The sequence below is a fragment of the Hypanus sabinus genome, chromosome 2 (assembly GCF_030144855.1).
Source record: "Hypanus sabinus isolate sHypSab1 chromosome 2, sHypSab1.hap1, whole genome shotgun sequence".
Taxonomy (NCBI): domain Eukaryota; kingdom Metazoa; phylum Chordata; class Chondrichthyes; order Myliobatiformes; family Dasyatidae; genus Hypanus; species Hypanus sabinus.
The window spans coordinates 147,666,254-147,685,077 of NC_082707.1; the positions used below are offsets into that span (position 1 = coordinate 147,666,254).

The window sequence follows — 18,824 nt, forward strand, 5'->3', positions numbered from 1 at the left end:
CAATCTCTCCCCGTAATTGAAGAGCCCCATTCCTGGTACCATTCTAGTAAACCTCTAAGGTCTCAGCATCTTGAGCCAGAATTGAAAATAGCTGGTAATGTACATTCACATCATCGTGGTTACACTAACAGATATGTACATTCATAGTTCCAGGTAAGCATCTCTAAAAGAATCAAGGCCATTTCACATCTCAACTCCATTAACCTGAAATTCCAACCCTCATTACCAGTTCAACTTGCAAGTTCATGTGGACCCTTTAAATGTTGAAATTAAAATTAATTTATGCAGATTGTTGTCATGTCCCTGATATCATTGGTCAAGAAGCCAGAATACAGCAATATAGCAACCAAGTTGAAATGCTACTGACAGATGCATAATATTTCCATAATTCTCATCAGCATCAAAGTACAAGTTTTCAGCAAAGAGAATCTCAGCAGATGTTTCAGGCATTTGAGCACCTGTCTTTACTTCTGTGAAAGCCAAGTGGGTTGCACTATGCCAAAGTGTTTGGAATAGGATGAGTAAAGATAAAGCAAATACTTAAGTATCTTATGAAAGAACATGCAATACCTAGATTTTGTTTCTAAGTTCCACCATGTTCTTAATCGACCCTTTTTGGCAAGTAGGCTTTTCACAAAGGATGATTAGTGAGGCATGTATTGATGCTAAGAAAGGGGCATTAATGAATGGGGTATTTGGTTCTTTACAAGACTTTAAACAGAGAGAGGCCAAAGACAGGAAATTATAAACCAGTTAGCCTGACTTCTTGGAAAGATGTTGGAGTCCATTATTAAAGATGAAATTGCAGGGTACTTGGAGGGCTTCCAGGGTGTCATTAAGAAGGAGACTTGTGCAAACAACTGCATTTAATATCCTTCTTGCACCAGATACAGGTGAAGTGATTGTGGATTTTTGACGAAAATTCTGTACAGTTCATATTTACAACTTCATTCTTAATGATGTCTACATTCATAAGATCATCAGACCATAAGATATAGGAGCAGGAGTAGGCCTTCTGCCCCATCGAGCCAGCTCTGCCATTCAATAAGATCATGGCTGATCTGACCATGGACTCATCTCCACCTACCTGCCTTTCCCCCATAACCCTTAATTCCCCTACTGTGCAAAAATCTATCCAACCCTGTATAAAATATTTTTACTGAGGTAGCCTCTCCTGGCAGAGAATTCCACAGATTCATGACTGTGATTTCTCAGGCTCTTCCCTTTACAGCTTCACATGTTCGGTTGGTCTGCTCACCAGACCTGGAACATCTTCTAATCAAGAGTTCTCCATTTATCTGTTGCAGGAGTTATTAGCAATCATCTTGGTACATCCCACTTCAACCCGTGTCAGACAGGTTCTAGATGAACTGAGCTACGTAATCAACAGGCATGAAACAGCACACCCTAATCCCTTCCCTGTCATTTTGGGGGATCATAACCAGGCCAGCTTGAAAAAGTCTCTAAATAATTATTACCAACAGAACACTTGTGGAATCAGAAGAGCCAACACACTGGACCTGTGTTGTACCAGCATCAAGAGTGCTTACCATGCCATGCCACACCCACACTTTGGAAAGTCTGATCATCTGGCTGTGCTTCTACTCCCTGAGTATAGGCAAAAGACTGAAGACCACAGCACCAGTAGAGAGGATCAAGAAGGCATTTTCAAGGGAGGTACAGGACTGCTTTGAGTCAGTGGACTGGACTGTATTCAGGGATTCATCTTCGAGTCTGAATGGATACACTACAGTTGTCAATGACTTCATTGTGAACGAGTGTGTACCAATGAAAACATACTGTATATATCCAAATCAAAAGCCGTGGATGAAACAGGAGATTCGAGGTCTGCTCAGGGCATTCAAGTCAGGTGATCCAGGATTATACAAGAAAGCCAGGTACAGTACGACTTACGGGGGGCTATCGCAAGAGCAAAAGGAGATTCCGGTCGAGGTTAGAGACAATATCAGATGCACATCAACACTGGCAGGGTTTGCGGGACATTACTTCCGACACAGCAAAACCCAACATCATAAAAAGCAGTGACACTCTATTCTCAGGTGAGCTCATTATTATCCACACTATGAAGATCCCTGCAGCACCTGGTGACCCTGTGATCTTTGTCTTGGAGGCCGATGTCCGACTGTCTTTCAAGAGGGTGAACCCTCTCAAGGTGACAGGACCCAATGGTGTACCTGGTAGGGCTCTTAAAACCTGTGTCAACCAACTGGTGGATGTGTTCAAATACACTTTCAATTTCTCATTGCTATATTTGAAAGTTTCCACCTGCTTCAAAAGGGCAACATTCATTCCAGTGCTCAAGAAGAGCAGGGTGAGATGCCTCAATGACTATCATCCAGTAGCACTCACATCTACAATGATGAAATGCTTTGACAGGTTGGTTACGGCTAGAATCAACTCCAGTCACAGCTTGGACCTGGACCCACTGCAATTTACCTATTGCCATATTGGGTCAATAACAGATGTGATCTCATTGCCTCTTCAACACACACAAAATACTGATGGAACACAGCAGGCCAGGCAGCATCTATAGGGAGAAGAGCTGTCGACGTTTCGGGCCGAGACCCTTCGTCAGGACTAACCGAAAGGAAAGATAGTAAGAGATCTGAAAGTAGTGGGGGGAGGGGGAATTGCGAAATGATAGGAGAAGACTGGAGGGGGTGGGATGAAGCTAAGAGCTGGAAAGGTGATTGGCAAAAGTGATACAGAGCTGGAGAAGGGAAAGGATCATGGAACAGGAGGCCTCAGGAGAAAGAAAGGGGGGTGGGGAGAGCACCAGAGGGAGATGGAGAACAGGCAAACAACTAAATATGTCAGGGATGGGGTAAGAAGAGGAGGAGGGGCATTAACAGAAGTTAGAGAAGTCAATGTTCATGCCATCAGGTTGGAGGCTACCCAGCCGGTATATAAGGTGTTGTTCCTCCAACCTGAGTTTGGATTCATTTTGACAATAGAGGAGGCCATGGATAGACATATCAGAATGGGAATGGGACGTGGAATTAAAATGTGTGGCCACTGGGAGATCCTGCTTTTCCTGGTGGACCGAGCGTAGGTGTTCAGCGAAACGGTCTCCCAGTCTGCGTCGGGTCTCACCAATATATAAAAGGCCACACCGGGAGCACTGGTCGCAGTATACCACACCAGCAGACTCACAGGTGAAGTGTCGCCTCACCTGGGAGGACTGTCTGGGGCCCTGAATGGTGGTGAGGGAGGAACTGTAAGGGCAGGTGTTCTCCTATCATTTCGCATTTCCCCCTCCCCCCACTACTTTCAAATCTCTTACTATCTTTCCTTTCGGGTAGTCCTGACGAAGGGTCTCGGCCCGAAACATCGACAGCGCTTCTCCCTATAGATGCTGCCTAGCCTGCTGTGTTCCACCAGCATTTTGTGTGTGTTCTTGTTTGAATTTCCAGCATCTGCAGATTTCCTTGTGTTTGCTCATTGCCTTTTCACATGGCTTTGGATTACCTGGACATTATTAATATTAATACTTTCGTCGGGCTGCTGTTTTTTGACAACAGCTTAGCTTTTTGTCACTGGTTCTTTGAATTTCTGGAAGGATCAGAAGATTGCCCATCTACAGACCACAGAACCTGCTGAATCCAATGCCAGCAGGCCTGGATGCCTCCAGACCACGATCGCTGTTGCTGATCTCAACGGCTCTAACAATCCAGAACAGACTCAAAACCGGACTCTACTGCCATCAATGCGGGCTCCAACAACCTTGGACACCTCCAAAGTGCTGATTGCATAACCTCCATCGCTGACTCCAGCCTTGACCTTCAGGCCTCTGGAATCCCCATCTGCCCCTCCTCACCACCACTCCACAGTCCCATCTCTCTCAGGTCCCACCACCAGCTCTAGGGTCCTTGGAGACTCCATCTTCCTCTCACCCCAACATCTCTGAACACCGCAAGTCTCCCTTCTCTTCAAAGACAACCACCCTCTTCCCCCCTCCGATCCCAGCTCTCATCAATACCGGGTTCTCACCATCCTCTCTGACCTTTCCCTGTCTGAGGCAGAATATTCTGACCTCAGGAAGGGCCTCACCTTTGTACCCCTGCACCCACACCTCAGTGAGTTCCGTGCCTGCCACGATGCTGAGCTCTTCTTCTGCTGCTTCCATCTCCAAGCCTATCTCTGAATCAAGGACTCTCCACCCCGCACCGATGACCCCTTCTCCCCGTCTTCAACACTCCTCTTCTTCCTGGACACCCCGCCTTGGTCTTCTGCCTGCTCTGGACATATTCATTGCCAACTGCTGACGGCACATTAACCGTCTAGACGTTAACACTCCTCTCTCCTATTCCAACTTCACTCCTCCCAAACACTCAGTTTTCCACTTCGTCCTAACCTGACGATCAAACCTGCAGGGAAAGGGGGTGCTATAGTAGTCTTGTGTAATGACCTCCATTTTGCTGAAGCTCAGCATCAACTCTCAGACACCTCCTCTTGCTTACCCCTCAAACAAGACCCGACTAAGGAACACCAGGCCATTGTCTCCCATACCATCACCAACCTTATTGACTCTGGAGATGTCTCATCCACCACCACCAACCTCATAGTTCCCGCACCCCGCACCTCATATTTCTACCTCCTACCCCTGATCCACAAACCCACTTGTCCAGGTAGACCCATGTTTCAGCTTGCTCCTGCCCCACTGAACTCAGATTGGCATACCTCGACTCTGTTTTATCCCCCCTAGTTCAGTCCCTTCCTACCTACATCCATGGCACTTCACACACACTGGATCTTTTCAATGATTTCAGGTTCCCTGGTCCCCATCATCTTATTTTTACTATAGATGTCCAGTTCCTATACATCTCAAAGCTCTCCATTTGTTTTTGGACACCGGACCTAATCGGTTCCCTTCCACCTCCACTTTCCTCCACCTAGCAGAACTTGTCCTCACTATAAATAATTTCTCCTTTGGCTCCTCCCACTTCCCTCAAACAAAAGGTGTAGCATGGGTCCTAGCTATGCCTGACTGTTTGCCGACTACGTGGAACAGTCTATGTTCCAAGCCTACACTAGTGACTGTCACACACTTTTCCTGTGCTACATCGATGACTGCATCAGTGCTGCTTCCTGCACCCATGCTGAACTCGTCTACTTCATCTACTTTGCCTCCATCTTCCACCCTGCCCTCAAATTTACCTGGTCCATTTCCAATACCTCCCTCCCCTTTCTCAGTCTCACTGTCTCTATCTCAAGAGACAGCTGATCCACTGATGTCTATTATAAACCCATGGATTCTCACAACAACCTGGACTATACCTCTTCCCACCCTGTTACTTGTAAAAACGCTATGCCCTTCTCTCAATTCCTCCGTCTCAGCCACATTTGCTCTCAGTATAAGGCCTTTCATTCTTGAATGAAGGAGATGTCCTCCTTTTTCAAAAAAAGGTGCTTCCCTTCCTCCACCAATTGCATCTCTTCCATTTCACGCATGTCTGTTCTTACCCCATCCTCCCACCACCCTACCAGGAATAGGGTTCCTCTTGTCCTCACCTAACACCCCACCAGCCTCTGCGTCAAGCACATAATTCTCTGAATCTTCCGTCATCTCTAAGGGGATCCCACCACCAAGCATGTCTTTCCCTCCCCCCAACCTTCTGCTTTCTGCAGGGATCATTCCCAATGCGACTCCCTTATCCATTTGTCCCTCCCCATTGATCTCCCTTGTGGCATTTATCCTTGCAAGCAGAACAAGTCCTTGCAATCAGCCCCTACACCTCCTCCCTCACTGCCATTCAGGGCCCTATACAGTCCTTAGCTGAGGTGACACTTCATTTGTGAGTCTGTTGGGTTCGTGGGTTATAACCAAAGAGAAAATGGCTGGAGTCACTTAGCACTTTAGTGCAAGGGTATTGTTACGAACCCCGTAACTGGGTCACTTACCAGCAAAGATAGAGAGGTCCGTTGAAGTCTGATGGTACTATTTTTAACAGTATTTATTAGTAAAAATACACAAAAATAATATCAATGCAAACATACAGATAATATACGTTGTCAATACTAAATCTAAAAGTGCGGGTATAATAATAATCAATAAGAAATAAGCTCTATTGTTGTCTAGGGGATAATGTATTGTCCGATGGAAATATAAAAGTCACTCAGTTCATTCAGGCTGCAGCCTTTGGTTGGAGTCAAGAGAGAGATTTTTAGAAACTTGCCAGCTTTTCCTTTTTATGATTTCAATCCTTCAAGAGTTCCGTTGGTGTGGTCTCTCCTTTAGCTAAAGCCGTTCTTCCGTGGCGAGCCTGCCAATTCCCAGGCGAGGGAAAAGGACGCATGCGAGCCCCCCACCGGCTGTCGCTATTAAACGCTGTCACGGGATTTCTAGCGTTTCTCCTGGTGCGTCTAAAGGGGTTGTTCCCCCAGACCCTCTTTTATCCTTACTCACGAGGTCTCAGATGTCAATCAGGTTGGGATGATGCAATCCCTCAACCAGCCCACTTTGGTCATCCCCGAGGGCTTCAATGAATAGTACAGTACTCAATACACAATTCCGTCTCCAAGAGACAATGGCCGTTATCCATGGCTTTGTCTTGCGGAGGCCAGGACACATTCCAAACCTTGAGGATTCTCTCTTATTTTCTGGGTCCCAGACCCAAATTAATAGCGATCTTGCGATTCTCAAGAAGGAGGGGGTGACTCTGTACCCTTCGGCCCCTCAGAGTTGCTGCACATTCGTAACGGTATTTATTAGGTGCATCAAAAATCAAACTTACCAAAATTACCAAAACTAGTGAAAAGAAAAATGCCAATATTTACAAAATGATACCTAGAAGAAAACACAATAATAATTCCATACTTATTCTTGTCCAATAAGAACTCCTGACAGCCCCTCCCACTCCCTCTTACTGAAAGCTCATTTTTTAAGGCACCTGAACTTACATCTTTAATTACCAACATAGTTAACTTAAGACTACACATGAATTAGAATATGATGCTACCACAATGTAGTTACAATCATATTGCAAAATAAACAGATTTATCTTAAGTACGATATACCATTAACATATACACATCCCCATTACTAAAGAAATGGAATATTCCACCATGTATGTTGGAAAAGGCACCATAAAGCCAACCTGAGTACATCAGCTCGATCTAGGACCCAGTGGTCATTGTGTGACTGTCGGGAAACGACAGTGTGAAACAACAGAATGCTCAACATGATCGACAATTACACTTTGTACAAATAAAGAATGAAGTGCAACAGAACTTTGTTGTCTGACTCTGAATGTGGAGGGAAATCCGTGGGTCAACTATGAGAATATACTGTACCGAGGAAGACACTTAAGTACATACTGTAGGTTGTGCTAGTCAGATGTCAGTCATCCCATCTCCAGGATGAAAGAGGTAACGATAGAGATTATGGAGGCATTAGTAATGATCTTTCAGAAACCATTGGACTCTGGCATGGTGCCAGAGGATTGGAAGATTGCAAATGTCACTCCACTCTTTAAGAAAGGAGGAAGGCAGCAGAAAGGGAGCTATAGACCAGTTAGCCTGACCTCAGTGGTTGGGAAGATATTAAGTCAATTGCTAAGGATGAGGTTTTAGAGTACTTGGTGACACTGGACAAGATAGGACAAAGTCAGTATGGTTTCCTTCAGGGAAAAGTCTTGCCTGACGAACCTGTTAGATTTCTTTGAGGTGGTTACAAGTAGGACAGATAAAGGGGATGCAGTGGATGTTGTGTATTTGGACTTTCAGGAAGCATTTGACAAGGTGCCACACATGAGGCTGCTTACCATGTTAAGAGCCCATGGTATTACAGGACAGTTACTGGCATGGTTAGAGCATTGGCTGATTGGTAGAGGCAGTGAGTGGGAATAAAAGGGTCCTTTTCTTGTAGCCTGCCAGTGACTAATGGTGTTATTTTTGTGCTGTATATCAATGATTTAGATGATGGAATAGATGGCTTTGTTGCCAAGTTTGCAGATGATATGAAGATTGATAGATGGGCAGGTAGTGTTGAGGAAACAGGTAGGCTGTGGAAGGACTTAGATTAGAAGAATGGACAAGAAAATGGCAAATGAAATACAATGCTGAAAAATGCATGGTAATGCACTTTGGTAGAACAAATAAATGTGCAGATTATTTTCTATACAAGGAGAAAATCCAAAAATCTGAGAATGAAAGGGACTTAAGAGTCCTTGTGCAGAACACTCTAAAGGTTAACTTGCAGGTAGTCCAGTTTGTTTCATTTTCACTCTACTTGAATCATTCATTCTCACTAGCACCACCAGCTGCAGGGCATGCTATCAATGGCAAAACTAGAAGTGTACAGTACAGCAGACTTTCTTCCACGTCACCCTGACTTGGAAATATTTCATTGCAGGATGCAAACACTGGAATACCCTTCCCCATGTTACCTTCCCTGCATTTCTTCAAGGAAGAGATTCAGCACCACCTTCACAAGCACTATTAGGTGATAAATGCTAGCAATGCCAATTAAAAATTACTTAGTATTGCCTAAGGCAAGTACATGAATTGGAAAGGTTTACATCGATGTGAACCAAATGATGATTTACATGATGTGTAGACAAGTGGGAATAACTTGTATGAGCAGCCTAGTCGGCATGAATGAACTGAGTCAAAGGGCTTGTTTTTATGCTGTATTATTCTGTGACTCCTGGAACCCATAGTGTTAGAACCAATAGTCCAATATTTTTCGTCTCCGTCTTCACTTTCCATTAAGAATGAAAGGAAAAGATTTGAAGAATAATTTTGTAAAACAACTATTACCAACAAAAAAATCTGTAACATAAATTTGGCTAATAATTAGTGATGCTTTATCAATTATAGTGAACTACTTGCTCCCAGAGTTGATCAATCCCGTAAAGAAAATGGGCAAATGAAAAGTAACTCATTACTTTCCTTCACACCTGGCTTCCACACTGGGCCAAGATATTAATGTTATAATTTTAGAAAACCAATCCTTATATTTTTTAGGACTTAGAGGGCAATTTACTCTCACCTGGAGAAGAACAAATAATTAATTTCAGGTATGACAAATGTTAGTGAGTCATTTGACCCTTGGATTACAACTCTTATTTTCCTCATTCCTACTTAATGTACTTTACAATATAATTTACATTTAATCAATTCTATTTAAGATTATAATTTAAATTACCTTAAGATATGAGTTACCTTTAGTCAGATATCCTCTTTCAAAAATTCATTTTGAAAACCTGATCCAATGATGTCTCAATATCAGATGTTTTTGGATCAATGGTTCAATATCTTTGATCAGTATCTTGATGGCTTCACACCATGTCCTTAATTTAACGTACAGAAAGGGGACATTAATCCATCATGCCATGTCAGCTGAAAAGGATTTAACCATACTAATATCGCCTTCCAATGCCATTCATACATCTTCCAAGTACAGATGATAGTGCTGTTTAAAAGGCTCCAGATGCATTAACCTGCTGGGTGAAAAAATCTTTTCCTCATGTCCCCTCTAATCCTTCTACCAATTACTTTAATTCTGTTCCTCCTACATTATGATAACAGGAAATATAGTAAAGACATATTTATTCCATCCTCATAATTTTGTATACCCTTTAGCCTTTTCCACAAAAACAACCCCAGCTTAGCTATTTTTCCTCACAGCAAAATTGTACACAATACAGTACTCAAGCTGTAGTCTATTCATAGCTAAACATTTTTAAAATTATCGCCATGAATATCCTTGTATAGGTTGATGGTGAATGTCTGAGTGTAGAAACTTGATGTGCTGGTAAGCAGTGTTAGTAAAACCTTACAACACTCTGCTGGGAGGGTTGGCTCTTCAAAACCCCTGGCTTCAGACAGTAAGATGTAGCCAAGCAAGTTATTAATCAGTTTCCCTTTCAAAAACATTCAGTGAAGGGAAGTTGCATGGTTGATAGAAAGTTAATTAATTTCAAATCTAACTGCACTTTTATGAGCCTGATGACTATTAATTACTTCCACTCAACCCCTTGGGTACTCTAGATGAACTTTACAACTATGGACTATATTTTCTCAGTTTTAATTTTTGATGGAGATTTTTTTTAAATAGCTAATTTTAACTTTTGTTTCTAACCCATGCTTCTTCTTGTCTCTTTATTTTAACTATTACAGCCCTTAAACTGTTACTTCCACAATGCTTCAACCTGAGTGACTGAAATATCTAGATGTTTGTCCTGGTTACTTCTATCCCAGCAACCTTGTGCATGACAACATCATTTTTTTTTTACTTACAACAATGAGTCATCTATTGAATTGAATTGAGTTTATTCCATGAGGAGTAAAAATTTTTACGTCTCCATCTAAATGTACAATGTGCAACTTATAGTAATTTATAATAAATAGCTTGTACAACAGGATAGTCAATATCGCATAGAGTTATAGTTGAGTCAGCATGAGTTAAGCAGTCTGATGGCCTGGTGGAAGAAGCTGTCCCAGAGCCTGTTGGTCCTGGCTTTTATGCTGCAGTAGTTTCCTGGATGGTAGCAACTGGAACAGTTTGTGGTTGGGGTGACTCAGGTCCCCAATGATCCTTCAGGCCCTTTTTACACACCTGTCTTTGTAAATGTCCTGAATAGTGGGAAGTTCACATCTACAGATGCACTGGGGTGTCCACACCACTCTGCAGAGTCCTGTGATTGAGGGAGGTACTGTTCCTGTATCAGGCATGAAGCAGCCTATCAATTGTGCCCCTGTAGAAAATTCTTAGGATTTGGTGGCCCACACCAAACTTCTTCAGCCATCTGAGGTGAAAGAGGCACTGTTGTGCTTTTCTCACCACACACGGTACGTACAGACGACGTAAGAACCTTGGTGATGTTTATGCCGAGGAACTTAAAGCTGTTCACCTTCTCAAATGAAAATGATAAAAAATAAGCTAAGTGAAATTCTAGAAGCTTTTGAAGTGTTTTACAAAACTCTATATTCCAAAGTTCCGGGGGAAGCAATACCCAAATTGACACCTTCCTGAATTCTCTAGTTACCCACTGTAAGTGAAGAACAAAATAGAAGGATGATTGCTGACATAACTGAAGTTGAATTAAAAGCTGCAATTAGTAGGCTTAAATTAAGCAAGTCACCAGGATCAGATGGGTATACGGCAAAGTGGTACAAAGAATTTAAAAATGAGTTAATTCCTGTTTTACTCCCCACACTGAACTGGGCTCTGAAAAAAGGCACAAATGCCACCCAGTTGGAAAGAAGCAATAATCTCAGCTATACCAAAAGAAGGCAAGGATAAAATGGAATGCGCGTCATTTAGACTAATATCTGTTCTTAATGTAGATTATAGATTATTTTCCTCCATCATGGCCAAACGATTAGAGGAGTTCCTACCCATACTGATACGTAGTGATCAGACAGGTTTTATACAACAACACCAAACACAAGACAATATACGAAGGACACTTCATGTTATGGATCATATACAAAAAAATAAAATCGAAGCAATAGTGATAAGTGTGGAAGCTGAAAAGGCATTTGATTCGTTTAATTGGAATTTTCTTTACAGAGTTTTACATAGATTTGATTTCCAAGACAATTATTAAAACTATACAGCCACTATATGACAACCCTACTGCTAGGATTAAAATCAATGGATATTTATCAAATAGTCCTACCCCAGAAAGGGGCTCGAGACCGGGTTGTGCATGGTCACCGCTACTCTTCGCATTGTATCTGGGACCATTAGTTCAATACATCAGACAAAATGAAGATATCAGGAGAATTACTATTAAAGGGACAGAGCATAAATTGGCTTGTTATGCGGATGACATTTTGATCTATCTAGGGCAACCGACATACTCTTTACCTAAATTGATGCAATCCTTTGAACAATATGGTCAATTATCAGGATACAAGATCAACATAGATAAAACCCAATTACTTTCATATAACTATAGCCCTCCAAGAGAAATTGAAAGTAGATATCCCTGGACATGGCAAACGGAGTCTTTCAAATATTTGGATATTATTATGCCAAAAGATTTGGCAAAATTATCAGAATGTAATTATCAGCCTTTATATAAAAAAAATTAAGGAAGATATGGTAAGGTGGAACCTGATTCCTTTTTTCAGTCTCAATTCAAGGATTGAGTCTATTAAAATGAATATACTGCCCACACCGAATAAACTGGATGCTAGATTTAAGGACTGGACAGCTAAAGGAATAACAGTTCTTTGCAACATAATGAAAGTAGGAACACTGTTCAGTTTTGAAATGCTTAAAGAGAAACACTTATTAAAAAAACAAGATTTTTATCAGTATTTACAATATGTTAATAAGACAATGCGACAATATGTTAATAAGACGCTTAAAAATGTAACCAAGGTAAGTACAAGTCTGATAGAGCTCTTTAGAAAAGCATATAATTCAGATTACGGTAGTAGAATCATTTCAAGCATGTATCAGGGTTTGTCAAATTTTAAAACACATTCAACTTCATACATTAAAACAAATGGGAGAAGGAAGGAGGGATAATTATATCTGAGGAAGAATGGACAATAATATGGAGGTATCAATGGAAGTGTACCAGTTCACAGGAATGGAGGGAGTTTGAATGGAAAAACTTGATAAGATATTTTATTACACCCTCTCAGAAATCCCATTATGATAGTAACCTCCCTGTTTGCTGGAGAAATTGTGGAAATCAAAATGCAAATCATTATCATATTTTTTGGGACTGCCCTGTTATCAAAGACTGTTGGAGGGGGATACACAATGCCCTACAAGACATCTTTAAATGTGAAATACCCTTAGAGAGTAAGACCATATATTTTGGATATATACCTCAAGAATGGTTGAAGGGAGATAAATATTTAATGAATATACTGTTGGTGGCTGGTAAAAAGACTCTTACTAGGAAATGGTTATCACAGGAGAGCCCAACTTTAAATACATGGATGGAAATTACAATGGACATTTACAAAATGGAGAAGATAACAGCATCTGTTAATCATAAGCTGGAACAATTTGATTCATACTGGGAAAAATTGTTTAACTACATAATGCCTCATAGGCCTGATTTTATTCTCACAAATCAATGAATGTGTTGTAAAAAAAGATCCCTCCCTACTTGTACATAGTTTTTTTCCTTTTGCTTGTTTTTTCTTTCCACTCTTAAAGTGTATACCTCAGATAAATACTATGTGGAGATTTGTGACATATACGATTATATGATATATATGTACAATGTTTGAAATACATCTTATGGAAATGTTTGTTTGATGATGAACTTCAATAAAAAAAATTAATTACACAAAAAAAAAAGCGGTTCACATTCTCAACCCCAGATCCATTGATGTCAATAGGGGTTAGCCTGTCTCCATTCATCCTGTAGTCTACAACCAGCTCCTTTGTTTTTGCAACATTGAGGGAGAGGTTGTTTCCTTGATACCCCCGTGTCAGGGTGATGACTTCTCTGTAGGCTGCCTCATTATTATTTGAGATTAGACCAATCCGTGTAGTATCATCAGCAAATTTAATTAGCAGATTGGAGCTGTGGGTGGTATACAGAGAGTAAAGGAGGAGCCTTAGTACACAGCCCTGAGAGGCAGCTGTGTTGAGGGTCAGAGGGGCAGAGGTGAGGGAGCCCACCCTTACCACCTGCTGGCAATCTGACAGGAAGTCCAGGATCCAGCTGCACAAGGCAGAGTGAAGGCCGAGGTCTCTGAGCCTCTTGTCGAGCCTGGATGAATGATATGAATTCTGTGCAATTGTGAAAAAAAAATCCTGTTTTCCATGAAAATTGGAATTTTCAACAAATATCAGGATTAATTTATGCAGTCATTGTTTATTAATCTGAACATGAATACACAATTTATCATTGCTAAACAATTTTGTATTCATAATTGGTACATTTTATCCTCCTCATCATGAAAGCAAGCCTAGCTTAAGCTTTTCTTGTTGGAGTTACTGAATTTTTTTGTTTCTTCTAGGTTCCAGATTCAGCGAGGAAAAGGGGATGCCAACAGTTACAAGAGCCTTGGCCATTGCTTTAAAACAATTTTCCAGCAAGAAGGGTACATTTTTTGACTCTAATTATTTTCTGCATAAAACATGATCCAGTCTCATATTGGGAGCATATGAAAATCTAGGGAAGCTAGTGGAAAGAGCTTCTTGTGCCATCTTTCACAGTCTGTGGATCTTATGTTGACCTTACTGATCTCCTTGGAAAACTGGAGTAAAAGCAAGGTAGCATAATGGTTAGCTCGGGGTGTTGGAGTTTGGTGTTCAATCCCATCATCATCTGTAAGGAGTCTGTATGTCCTCTCTGTGGAATCCATGTGTTTTCTCTGGGTACCCCAGTTTCCTCCCACAGACCAATGATGTACTGGTTAGTAGGTTAATTGGTCATTATAAATTGGCAAGGGTTAAGTTGGGGGTTGCTGGGTGGTGTGGCTCAAAGGGCTGGAAGGACCTATTCTGCACTGTATCTCAATAAAAATAATAAAATAAGCCACCATAGTATTAGAGGTACCTCTTAAAAAGAAGAGCAAAATAATACAGTTGAAAGTTGCATTAGTAAAAGTTTGAGCTGATGCTTTCCTTCCTACTTACGATAAGAAGTTTCACATATGAGATAACTGAAGTACTTGAGAAAATTTTCCAGCTTTATATTTTATCATGCTGTTTATCTTATCAAAATTAAAATAATAGTAATTGTGTAAATATGCATTAACTTTCTGTCATGTAAGTCTATGCATAACTAGGTGCAGAATTTCACAAAGTTAGAAAACATGACAAAAGAAAAGTATTTTATTTTGAGGCACAAGTGTAGTATTTAGTTACCTTCTTGACAGTAAAATGTTCTTCATTTTCGTTTTCGTAATTGGTAAGGATATAATGTAGATACGTTGCAAATGATAAGTAGTGATAATATACCATAGCTGCTTTGCAGTTTCATGGCTTGCCTAAACTTGATCGTAGCAAGAGCAAAGATGAATATTTGCATGTGGCAACTTAAAAGTGATTTGTGGTTATTTTATTAACTCTGTAGGAAATATCCCACTGGCAATTCTAAACATATAAGTGAGAATAAGAGAGATGGCTTTCATGACTAACGGGAATGAAATTAACAAAATAAGTCTTGTAAATGTCTATAAATACAGTATACTTTTTTTGTGAAGTGATTAATCAATTCAATTCAAGTTTAATTGTCATTTAACTATTTATGAATACTTGTGAATACAGCCAAGTGAGAGAGTGTTACTACTCACCGACATCATCTGTTGACTGGGTCCCGACGACCGCTGTGCGACACTGTGGCTTAGAGGCCCAGCCCTTGCCTATACAAGCACATGTAGAATATTAGTAAACCAGACAGATATATATGTATATAGCCCAGATCCCTCAGTCCATTTTAAATCTTCAGTTCGCCACAACTACACTATACCACCCCTGGTAGAGCACAACGGCTTGAACAACTTACCTCCTGTGGATGAAAAGCAAGTGACCCTACAGCTTGAGGCCTGAGTCCATTGAGCGCCGCTAAAAAAAAGTCTGCAATCGGCCACCAGAGAGCTTGTCTTCTCTCGAACAAAGCTCTGGGAGGGCATCTCCGACTTCATTCTGTCCACTGCATCAAACCGCCACTGATGAAGCGTGATGGCTTCATCCCCTCACTCCGGGCAGCTGCAAACAGGTGACACCATAGTTTCAGGCCTAGTTCTCGCTACAACCAAGGACTAGGCCCCTCCCTCCCCATCTGCTCCTGCTTACATCCAATAAATCAGCAAATTGAACTTGTGACATAGCAGATTAACAATGTCCAAAGGAGTCCAATGATCACAAGAAGTGTGACCACAACAGCCACTCACTATTTGACTGTAAGCCTCCATTGACTCAGGCAGCAGCATGTTGCGCAGCTCCTTCATAAGCTCTGCCAGCGAGCAACTCGCTGATGGTGCAGACCTGTGGTACTTTGAGATCTTAACATATAGCAGGATCTTACGATCATTCGATGTAAGTTTAAGTACAACAGTAGCAGCTATTGTTGAACCCATAGAAGCCACTACGACCAGTCACATCGCCATCTTGTCAGAAGCCTAATACTATTAGGTAGGAGAGGAGTGAGCTATAAATTGAACTTTACAGCTGTTACTAATTAATTTAAAAATAAGGAAATGTGTTTTTTATTGTCAAGCCTTGTGTATTGACTCTATGTTTGTGCATTAGTGCGTTGCTTCACGTGCTTATACCACTTCTACAGGCAGTAGAGTTGCACCGCTGGCAGGACTGCTGTTTCACAGCTCCGGCAATCTCAATTTATTCCTGAATATGTGAAATTCTCCCTATCATTATGTGGGTTTTCTCCAGATGCTCCTGTTTCTTCCCAGTTTCAAATACGTGAGAGGTGATAGGTTAATTTACCACTGTAAAAAGCTTTAAGAAGGTGGGAGGAATAAATCACAAGGAAAATTAATGGAGAATGGCCTCTCCTTCTATGTCTTAAGCGAGATCTGGAGAAGGTTCCCAATAAAACTCTGTTGAAGATTGTCCCATGCTAGTTTGAGTTTTGCTCAGATCACTCAAATCCAGACAAGGACCAAAGAAGGGCTGAGAGTGACAGTCCCTGACATTAAGGCAGCATCAAGGTGCCTGAGAAAAACTGAGAACAAAAGACATCAGCCTAGCCCAAGGACCTTACTGCAAGAGTTCCTCAGGGTGATATATTCCTAGCCCAAACTTCTTCCATTGTTTCATAAATGTCATTCCTTCCATAATGTCAGAAATGAGGCTAGTTGTCAATTCTTAGCAAATAGGCATGGCTAATATATGGTAAATAACATTGGAGGTCAATGACCAACTCCAACAAGATAGACCCTGATCACTTACCCTTGATGTTAATCATCTTAATCACATCCCTCCTGTAGTATGATGACCAGAGCTGCACACAGCATTTGATTTACAGTCTAATATTTTATACAACTGTTACATGTATTTAGTGCCTTGGGTGATGAATGCCGTATATCTTCGTTCTTCACCACCCTGTTGCCACTTTCAGGAAATCATGTATTTGTACTCCTAGGTGTCTCTGTTCAACAATGCTCCCCAAGCCCAACCATTTACTGTGTACGTTCTGGCCTAGTTTAATGTTCTGAAATGCATTGCTTCACACTTATCTCAGTCAAATTCCATCTGCAATTCCTTTGATTAATATTTTGTTGTAACCTAAAGCAAATATTTTCACTGGAACACAAAGTTTTGGTACTATCTGCAAACTTATTATGTCACCTACTGCATATTCTGGTCTAAATCATTGTGGCATGCAAATGACATTCTGCTCATGGACTACTCATCACTGGTGGTGAACTTCAAGCCAAAGTTAGGTTGATGTTTGCAATAAACAATATTTTGTTATGTCTTGATTACTTCTCTGAGTACATGTCCATGCAGCATTCAGGATCAGTTGCCATAACTGCTTTGGGAGGACTCAACAGCTTTTGTGGAGGAGGGTGTTTTTTTACATACAGATTGTTGGAGATGAGTTTCCCATCTGAGCTTATGAAGTTGCCAGCACACCTTTGTAGATAGCAGTTTATCGCCGGAGTGGAGTGAATTTAAGACTGGAGTAAATAACAGAGAACCGGGTGAGTTATAGGTGCATCAAGGCTGCTACAGTGAACCACAGAGCAATGGTTCTGAAAGGGCAGTAGACTTTCATTCTTAAGGTAGGAGCCAGTGTGCATGTTTCTTGCCCTTGGACTGAACAGGATATTGGTGAAGTTGTTTTGCGTGTCAAGGCAGCAGGCTGCAGTTGACTTCTACTGCAGTCTAGATGTGGAAATGGCTAGGTTGTCCCCTCCATTGATTCCTTTTTTTTTAATTTCAGCTGGAGTAGTTTCTTTTTGCTGGGGAACAACCCTCATTGGTTTGAAGTATTATCATTTGATTCTATAAATGGACCACTGAAAGTCTGTTGTCAGCCTTTTATGACTGGTCCCTGGAAGAATTATTTTCCCACAAAAGCTTTTTGTTCAACGCAGCACATTTTGTCACATTTCTCAATGCCATATCACTCAGCCCCCCGATGTAGAGGATGAATTCTCTGTGCAGGAGATAATGACACAACAGTTTCTAGATGAGGGTTCTGGTGATTCATGCTTCATTGTCAGATATTCATTCTAATCATCCCAAAGTCCCAATGCAACATGCTTTCCAGACAAGATGTGATGACTTGATCTGACTGAGTTTGGTACAGGATGATTGGAGGAAAAGGGAGGTATCCTCGCTGAAAGAGGTGGTTCCATTGAAGAAAATGTGAGATTGCTCCAACCACCAGCGCATGGAGGATTATCAAGATGGAGTCACAAGGAGAAGAAATGAAAGTCCGAAACTGTAGAGTGCATGTTATCAGTTGGTGAATACACATAAGGCATGAGATAAGTCTGAGTTCAAGTCGCAGGATTGGTTCTCAGGAGTAGTCATTGCTGGACAAAGCAGAGATCAGAAGGCATTCAAAACCCAAAATAGGGTAAACAGGTCATGAGCAGGCAGTAATTCATTGGAATAAAGGATGTCTGGAATGAGTATAAAATGAAGATTACAGAGGCTGAGGAGCTCTGTAGAATTTATCACTGTTAGCTAAGTATTTATATATAAATTCCTGATTGAACTATAATTGTGTTTAAAAATTATTAACTGATATGATGTGGATAGTTATTGTTCAGATAGATTTGTTAACGTATACTAGTGTAATAATGAGTGCACGTATCCCCTTAATCATTTTGTGTACCATTCTTTAGACATTGTCTTATCAGTTTGTTTGCAGTTGTTTGAGTGTGTTGACTTTCAG

General features: G+C 41.1%; 1 protein-coding gene across 2 annotated transcripts in view; it reads left to right on the forward strand.

Annotated features, from left to right (window-relative positions):
• Positions 1–18,824, forward strand: part of slc25a21 (solute carrier family 25 member 21) — a 410,375-nt gene that overhangs the window by 333,305 nt on the left and 58,246 nt on the right. For both annotated transcript variants that reach the window (XM_059956647.1, XM_059956641.1), the window contains one exon: positions 13,966–14,049. In XM_059956647.1, coding sequence (XP_059812630.1) covers positions 13,966–14,049 — 84 coding nt within the window. The remainder of the gene's footprint in view (positions 1–13,965; positions 14,050–18,824) is intronic.